A 10,421-nucleotide genomic window follows, 5' to 3' on the forward strand; every position below is an offset into this window, starting at 1 on the left:
TTCTGTATATACCTAAATTAATTAATATTTGAATATTTACTTTGGGTCTTAAAACGTTTGAATGCTTTAATTATTGTTTTAACGATTTAAACGTAGGTATTTTAATAAACTGTAAAAACTGCAGTTCGTATTAACTTAATGTCATCACCACCGTGCTGTAATTTTTATTTTTACAAATTTAAAATTCTTAAATTTTTAACCGTTTAACGTGTATTATTTATAGTTATAATATAGTGTAACTTTTCAGCACCCGTGTATTATACTGGAATATTATAATTTATTTTCCACCTGCATGTTGTTATAAAGGTATTGATTTGTATTTTGTATTAAGCTTTCCAAAAGGTGATTATTTTTCGCGCATGTTTTCTCAAATTTATTACGACGCTAAGTATATTATTTAAATACACGCATTAATAGGTACCAACAGTATATTATGCGTATAGTGTAGTATACAACAATATGCATTTAAACGTGCGTGTGTGTGCTCAAGTCTTAAAAAAAAATAATAATAATAAAATCGTTACGGATTTCATCGGATTAAGTATTTCTAATTGTTTATGTTTAACATCACGTAGTCCTTGACACGAAGTTCACGCCACCTGCACCCGTTGTTAGAAATAATAAAAGTTTTATATACATTTTTAGCGTGCACCACAAAGAATTAGAACACGTTTTAATATAAAAAATTGAAGAAAAAAATAATAAAATAATAATAATAATACCAAAACCAGTACACCACGACGACGGTGTTGTAGGCGAGGGACACGAGCAAATAGCGAATAATAAAGTACGTGCATATTTTACTATTGTACAGAGTGATTCCTACATTTAAGGTAGTGCTGCATATTTCACACTATTGCGCGGATTTAATTATCTGGTACCTAAGTGATTTGGATTTAAACATTCCTAAACAGTTATTATTATTATTTTGTTTTTATCACGTCTAATGTACAACTTTATCTTCCTGTGCAGGTTCTTGCGTTATTTAATAGATATATTATATAATATTATAATACGAATATAGGTACGCAAACTTATATTAATATTAATTATATTATACTAAAGCTGCAGAATAACCCATCAGTGCCTGGTTAGGTTAGGTTAGGGTATAAAAAATGAATAGTTAGTAAATAATTTTGATAATGTTTTTGAAATACCTTTCTATTCTAAGTTCTGGTTGACCCGTTTAAATGTTTTATAATGGCTTGAATCGCTACAATAGTCAATTAGAAAAAAAACATAAAATCAAAGTAATTTTAACGCATTGACAGACCCAGTCACACAAATAGGTATAAGTATTGTTATTGCAGGATTTTTGCTTTGTTAGGGCCAGGGCACATTTTTGAATAATACTGCTATAGCAGTAGTCGAAAATCCGACCAAAAATGGACAACACTACTGATGTTTTATTTATAATCTGTAGAAAATAATAATGCATTATTATAAAGTCTCTGAAAAATACATAACACGTAAGCAAACATTTGTCGAATTGGCTTGAGCATCTGGGAAGTAGAGGCTTCACTTATGTTAGGTTAGGCTAGGTTAAACAACGATACCACTCTAAATCGTCTTATAACAATATATAGTATCTATATTCTATATAATATTGCACTATATTGTTATGGGAACGGCCTCGGTAAAGTGACTCGACATATAATATAATATGTTTTAGTAAATGTTCTCATCATATATATATATATATATAATATGTATGTATGTCTTTCGGCAACAATATAGCCCCTCACATATAATACGGTATAATGTCCTCAAAGTCAATAATATTATATCGAGAGCAATATTGTCAAAACAGCAAAAAACGGTTCTCTCTTTTCACTGTGTACGCGCGTACACACACACACACACACACACACACACACACACACACACACACACACACACGTACACACACACACACACTCACACACACATTAATATAATATATATACAATATATAGTATAGGTATATACTACTAGGTGTATTCTGCTTTAAAACATACCTATAGGTGTAAAATACCCTGTGCGTTACCTGTATATACAGTATTATGGTTTTCAAGTATAATATGTTATAAATTTATATTTTCAACAGTTTATATAAGTAGGTAACACATATTATTATACTGACAATTGACATAAAAAAAACTTATACAGAAAAAAATTGGTCACATATTTTATTCGTATGTATAATATAATATTATTATATATTATATTATTGTATACCTATATATAGGCGCACAAATACGCGTATAGGTAAATTGTACTTCATTTGTGAATAATTTCTCCTCGGAACGTAATTCTCGCCATTTACGCATTCACGTAGGTATATATTGTATATTGCGGCAAAATAAAATATCGGATTACATTCGCGAAGACGATGTTCGCTTATATTGTTATCAGCTTATCGCGCATATTGTTATTTACCGAGATATTAGATCCGTTTCGAGAAAATAAATCAATATTATTATTACGTTTTTTTTTACCTTAAAGTCTGCGATATTCATCGGCGGCGAAGCGCGAAACAGTGCGAACAGATAAATATTGTTCAACACCAATTATTATACCTATAGGTATAGCTGGTACCTATACTGTCGATAATAATAATAATAATAATTATTGTATTATTTTATCGAAATAACTCGAATGAACTTTAATACAATTATGTTTTTACTTTTATTAATATCCATTATACCCACAGCCTAAAGTATTGTATTATTACTATAATAGTGTTAAAGCTTTGGTAGCAGGACCTGCATTGGCTCGTGGTTTATTATTATTTTAATTTTAAAATAATTACATGATTTTATGTATAATCAATAGGTATTTTATCAAACTTAAGCTAATTTGTGCAGCTTAATATTATATGTTTGGTGAATTTTGTCCACTTTTATTATAATATCTTCGTCGGGCCAAGGAAGTCGTTAAGTTGTTCGGTATTGTATTAGTGACCAACAAGTTTATATAATTTATATATTATTAATTTATTATTAATATGTATTAATAATTATATTATTTATTCATAGGTAGGTACCTACATTTAATTAGTGGTAGGTATGTCGTATCTATAAGACTAAAATCGACTGAAATAGGTCACAGTTCACACTAAATACTAAAACTGAAAACACGAAATTGGTTTTGCTTGGAATGCATATAATTAGGGACCTATATGTTATTACTATACGTTGTATAGCTGTTTTGTAAGGCGGAGACACCATACGCGGATGGTGACGTACTCTTAAATACGTTATTTTTTAAATATTTACTTAACAATAAACAACGTATGAGACAAAAGAAGTTTAAAAAAAAATTTGACTATAATATTCTATCGTATCTTATTAGTGGGACACATGCGTTAATAAATATGTGTTCTTACATAATATTGTTCTTATTGTTGATGAAAGAAAATATTTGATTCATCTCCAATAACTATATTTATACAAATAGTATATGTAATAAAATAAAATAATATAATATAGGGGCCTATTTATTACGGAACATTAGGTAAGCACCAAAAAATGAAATAATAATAGTTTAAATAAAATAGTTACCTACTAACGTATATAGAATAAAAATCACAAACAATTTTACTTAGCTAAATTGTTTTAAAATAATATATATAATAAAAGCTTTAGAAAATTGGAAGATCTGCTAATTTTCAAACTACATTGAAGCCAAATATTATAACATAGTGTTACAAAATATAATACATTAAAAATAATCAACGATCATTATAAAAGTGTATATTTGTAATATAATATTATGATTTTAGGTAGGTACAATAATAAGGGACGTGCAATAATATCTCATTCCACTTAAATTATGATCATAAACAACTCATAAGTCATAACCGTACAATCCACAGAATACTTCACACCCTTAATAATGCCTCATTAACTTATCAATTAGTTTTTTTATTATCATGTGCCTACCTAGTTTATTAATGATATTATAAATTTCATACAAATTATTAATACCATTATACTGTATTCCTATATTTGTGTTACTTGAAATTACCGTCAGACGTTAATATTTCAAAATAAAATAAATGAAATATTCAATAATGGACCAACATTAAATAACTATTTAATATAGGTATATATTCAATTATGCTACTCTTTTTATGTGGAATAATATAATATTGTACATATATTGTATACAATGTACATTGTACGTATTATATTATATTTATAAACACAGACTACAACACAGGCCACGTATCGACTGAAACTAAAGAAATTCTTCACATTATTGGTTTGTATTTGTTTTACAATATGTTTTGGGGCATCTGGGCGTCCTAAACAAACACATTTCTCGACTGCGTGGTAGCGAGAATACTGCGATGGGAATTCGCTATGTATAGTATTGTCTTGGGTACGTTATGTTTGCAAAATTCAATAATAAACGTTTTCATATTATCGTCGTTTCCCGTATTCACCAGCGGACGAGTGCTATACGTAAACATAAATAAATAATACACGAAATAGACGGATATGTCATAGGTCAAGTCACCCAAATTTTGTGTGAAAATAATCAATATTTTTTATTTTTAAAACGTAGGTACCTACCTATATGTGCTAAAATTAAAACCGTTCGGAAAGTCGAAGACAGCATACTATAAAATGCACATTGCACAATCGTTTAAGTACTCATAGGTAACATAATATTATTTAGGTAAGTATAATAGGTACAATTAATGATATTATAGTTTTAATGAAATAATTAATACATTTTTTGTTTATTTCATTTGAAAAACTCAATCAAAAATAAATTTTCTGTTGACAAATATAGGTACCTACTATACTATTAATCATCACAAGCATAAATAAAATTAATTGAACCATTACAATGAAAATAAGTAAATTATTACCATTAAAGCTTTTGAAATATTTTAGTGCACAGAATGAGTTTAATTTTAATGATGACATATTTTTCTTAAGTACCAAAGTAAAAATATAAGACTATTTTATGTCAGTATTTATTACTTGGCAATGTTACAGAGTTGTATTTTTTATCTTATTTATTCTGGACATTTTTTGGCTCTACCTAAAATGTAGGGTTTTAAATGTTTATTACTCCTTAGAAATATTTAATAATAAAATGGATGTTTTAATATTTTTATAATTTACCTAATTAAATACTGAAACTATTTAATTATTTTTGTGAATTTGAGTAATTTATAGCAATTAATTATGAATTTACTAAACTGATTCATCGTTGATATTAAATATATAACACCTATATATCTACACAATAATTTGTATATTAACTATTATAAATGACATTCTAAAAGTATTTCCACAAATCATTTATACATACCTAAAATTGTATTATTTGTACACTGAAGTGTATAAAATTATATATTATGTAGATAACAATATATTATATAGTCTACAAAGTACAAGATTTATTTATCATAACAATAGTAAATATTGTTAATTAGAACAGCTACTTATACCATATTAACTATTAATAAAATGTGAATTTTTAAATTAAATTAATTAAATTATTTATAGACTATATAACATTATATTGCCAATATTTTTAAAGTCACATAATATGTAGGTTTTTATATTTTTATTTTTCATATACCTAATACAACGTATATATTATGTTTGACAAAGCCGGTATATTAAGAGCTCATTTCAGTGATAAAATCATTTTTCGTTAAGCTGAATAATATATTGCCTCGACATTTTATCTTGAAAATGAGTCTCCGCATGTGTGGAATTTAAATGAAAAACATAACATATAATAGATAATGACATAATAATATAATATAAAAGACTCGTAAAATATGTGTGTCCGAAAATTCCGATATCATCTGGAGAACATATACGACGCGAATAACATATATTACGAGCGTACCCCGTTGTGCTCGAAGCACATGATGAAATGTGATTTATCGTACTAATTCTTGTTATTTAGCCCCTCGGGATAGAGAGGATGAGAGAGATAAACAGGGTAGTTCGCTGTACCCAGTGGGGTGCTCTGTAAGACGGCATATTGTATATAATATAATTTATATAATATACCATAACCACACATGCAGAATATATATAGTATATATATATATACATGCACATAGTAATAATCCTACATGTGTAATGTATAATCGTTTCATTCACTATTTTATGTACTTAAACGATCAACATCCGTATTAATGAATTCGTTATCATCCGGAGGTCGTTGTAGCCCGCTTGGCTTACGCGCCTTGTTACAATATTGTAGCTGAGTTATCGCTTTGTCGCGGCAATATGGTTTTTTTGTCATTATCGGCGAATTAACGTCTGCAGCAGTCTACGCAATAAACCTATAGAAAGTACCTGTTTATAATACTTCACAGAGAGCTCTATTGTGATGGGTTGTAAAAAAAAAAATTAAAAAAAACACTACATTTTGATTAGGGTCATTCACTAATCATTTTTTCTCAGGGTCAACTACAATACGCTTCCGGTCACCAATGTGAGATTTTGCAGAAATTAGTTCTTTAAGAGAGTAAATGATGAGGTCATATTGATAACAATACATTTTCATACCTACACAAACGTGAACATAAAATACATTACGTTTATCGTATTTTAATTTTTAAATTCACTATATTGAAGAATCATACTAGTAGTAACTATAGTTCCTACTTATAGGATATAAAGCAAAATTCAAAAAAATTATTTTGAAACTTTAATTTAATTTAATTTTCTTATTATTTTAACATTATATACAGATAAATTAATATTTATAATTTACAACTGAAAAGATTAATTTAACTATTGCCCCTTATTTCAAAATAGCATTTATTTATATTTTTTATTACTTGACCTTAATGTGTCGCAATCGTTACGATATTTCAATATTTGTTAAACTATATTTAAAACTGTGTTTTATTATTTCGAATATTAAAATGTATATTGTTATTTTTCAATTTGAATGGTTTTTAAAGTTTTGGTAAACTTAACACTATACAATTAGTTGTAAATACAAATCACGATCATTATTATAGGGCAACGATTTTATGGGATTTTATAGTCTGTATTTCTAGTAACTTCAAAAGCAAGTTAAAATATAAACTCTTAATGATCTCTGAAATTTAAATTCTTGTATGTGCATAGTTCATTGGTTTTTTGATAAACATTTTAAGTTATAGATATCATTGTCTATATATAGGACAATAGGCATTTTTTTTGTTACTACTTTTCAACTTGCAAGTAAAATTAAATGTGTAATAAATAGTAGCTAATATTTTTTATATTCACTATTCTGTTTTTAAATAAAGTGAAATTAAATCGTTATTATTATTTTTTTTAGTGTAAAATAAATGGAAACTTATAAAAATCAATATAACTTAATATTTTATTTGCATATACTCCTATATTGTATTTATCGTATTAATATCAAGTTATGTAGGTATAAATGATATATTTTATTTTTAATCATTCTTTAAATTAATTTTATATACATTTATTTCTATCCTAGTAATCATATTTAACATGTTAAATTCATATTAAAGTTAAGTGAATCATGTGCTTAAAATACAACCACAGTATTTTGTTTCTGAGAATCAATTTTTATAATTTCCATATAACCTACCAATAATACCTACCTACTGAGAAAATTATCGTCAATTTTTTTTTTTCATGGACTATATTATTATAGTAATTTTGTATTGAAATCATTCATTTTTATCTCATGGGTTAAGTTGAAACTTGATAACACCTAATTAGTAATACACAAATATACTATAGCTTATACCTACATTCGAGCCTACATTATATGAGTGATCTGATTTTTAACAACAAAATTCGCTGTTTTAAATAAAACTATTTATACAACACGTGTCTAATCTATGAGCGAATTTATCGAATATTCAGTGTAAAGTATAAAAAGTGATTGCATTAGGTTGATTTATTTCAAATCTGCAATATTTGTGAATTTATTTTAAGTAGGCACTACAATATTGAATATCGAGTGAACTATTTTTTATTTTTATTTTTGTCGCATATACGTATATGATATAATAAGTTATGTGTGGAGATGATGAAAATATTTTGTTATAATATGTTCATGTATTTCAAACTTATTAGGAAGTGTATCTCGGTTGCGTTCAGGGAGCATTACCGGGCCGAGTTAATTTTCCAGTAACACTCGTCCTCCGGGTGCGCTCGTCACACAATATTGTTACACGGTAATATTTAAACATTATAATATTGTCACAACAAAAGCTGGTATACAATTGCACTAAGTCGAAGGCATCCGGGGCGTTGTAACGGAGTAGGTTATTTAATAAAATATGATAATATTGTATAGAGCTATACGTACAGGGTAGTATGATGTTATCAATAGGTTATATAGGTAGTATGTTGTATGTAATAATATTAGTAAAACAAACTTCACTCACCCATCTTTCTGTTCAGCCGCCCGATCCCTTTGCCTTCGGTTTTTGAACCAGTTGGATACCTGGGTCGTGGTCAATCCTGTGGCCTCGGCCAATTCCCTTTTCTCCCTGGGGCTCGGATACGGGTTGCTGGCGTACCATTCGCGCAACACCATCCGGGACTTTTCCTTGAAACAGTAGCTGGTCTCCTCGCCGTCCCATATGGTCCGGGGTAGTGGGAACTTGCGGCGTACCCGGTACTTGCCGACGGCACCCAGCGGGCGACCCCTGAGCTTCTCTGCCTCCACGTAGTGCGCCTTGAGCCAAAGCGCCTGCAGCTTGGGGTGGTTGTGCGCGGAGAACTGGTTGCTCTCCAGCAATCGGTACAGCTCCTTGAAGTTACCGCGGTGGAACGCCACGATGGCCTTTGCCTTGAGCACGCTCTCGTGCTTGTGCAGCTTGTCGCAACTGGGCAGCGACCACAGGAACCTGCCAAGCCGCTCGATGTTGCCGGACTGCTGGAGCACCTCGCACACGCAAGCCACCTGTTCCTGGGTGAACCCGAACGATGGCAACAGCGGCGTCATTGCGCTACCTCCTCCGGCACCACCGCTGCCGCCGCCACCGCCGCCCGACGACGAACCGGGCGAATGCTGTTGGGGCTGGCTGGCAGTGCTCGCGTGGTGTGGCGATCCCTGTATCCCGCTGATGATGCTGGGCCCGCCCGGATGGTCCACGTTGAAACTCCCGAAGTTGCCTGCAGTACCGCTGCCGATCAACATCACTGCTGTGCATCCACTCGACTCAACGACTCAACGACGGCATGACACGACTGGACGCGTAGGTATGTATAGTTGTATAGTACAGACGGATGATTAAAATATAAGGCAGGCAGGTAGGTGCGATTGTACGATGCGATTGCAAAATAAAAAAAAAATTAAAGATATCGATGGCGAACGACGGCGGAATTTAATCAAACGTCGAAAACCGTAGTGAGTAGGTACCTATACTTATAGATAATACCGAGCGGAATTATACATTAATATAAAATATTACAGAGTCGTGTACGCGGAACCGAACGGACAGAACGACGAGGACACAATAATCGACGCGAGAAACATCCGTATGCTACGATAATAATAATATTATTATGTGTGTGTGGTATGACAAAACTATATTGCTATTATTTTTATTATCACTGTATATTATAATATTATTTTCTCCCGACGATCGCGCGTTCAGCTGTGCGTGTGTACAACGTATAGGCTTTGCGGGCGACTAACGCGACGACGACGACTCCCGGGCCAGCCAGCCAGACGACTCGACACACACGTACCCCACCACCGACTTCGCCGCCGCCGAGGCCCGGTTACCGTGGTAACCACTGCCGCCAGGGCCGTGCGCGACCACTTTGGCCGAACGGGTAGGCGGTCCCCCCCGCGATGGGCGTGGTCTCTGGGAGGTGGTGCGCGCTTTAGTGTTGCCGCTTCCACCGCTGGTGGACATGCATATTTGTGCGCGTCTTCGGTCGCATGGTCCACGGACTCGTGGTTAATATTAATTATACCTACTATGTATTTTAACGTTCGAATATTATTATTTTTTTCGACCGAATTAATCGTGAGAATATATTGTTGTACATGATGGAACGACACCGCGCATTATATTATGTACCTACACCTATATAATATAACGTTGCTATGCAATTATAGGTATTTAACGAAAATATAATAATCGTGTGAAATAGTTCTTGCTATTTTTTGAAATTTCCGCGGTCAAATTAATAGATAGGTGTAAATATAAACGTGCATATAAGAATAGATAATGTGTAGGTATTCTGTTATGCGTGTATGTTTATTAAATGCCTGGGTCGATTAATATTTTAGATTTGGAGAAAATCTGATTTTAACTGCGGATGAATTGCAAAAGAACAGATCTTTCGTCTAATGACATTTTCTACAATTTCGACTGAATTGAATATTACACCTGTATAGCTTATACATAGATAATCAGTCTCATTGGAAAGTTGGTGAAGTAGGCGTAGGTACTTATTGGTTAT

At 31.4% G+C, this 10,421-nt stretch overlaps 1 protein-coding gene across 1 annotated transcript in view; it reads right to left on the reverse strand.

Moving 5' to 3' along the window:
• Positions 1 to 9,724, reverse strand: part of LOC132934175 (homeobox protein six1-like) — a 58,544-nt gene extending 48,820 nt beyond the window's left edge. The window contains exon 1 of the mRNA XM_061000450.1: positions 8,387 to 9,724. Within this exon, the coding sequence (XP_060856433.1) occupies positions 8,387 to 9,144 (758 nt within the window). The 5' untranslated portion in view covers positions 9,145 to 9,724. The remainder of the gene's footprint in view (positions 1 to 8,386) is intronic.
• Positions 9,725 to 10,421: the final 697 nt, after the last annotated feature.

This window comes from Metopolophium dirhodum, chromosome 1 (assembly GCF_019925205.1).
Source record: "Metopolophium dirhodum isolate CAU chromosome 1, ASM1992520v1, whole genome shotgun sequence".
Taxonomy (NCBI): domain Eukaryota; kingdom Metazoa; phylum Arthropoda; class Insecta; order Hemiptera; family Aphididae; genus Metopolophium; species Metopolophium dirhodum.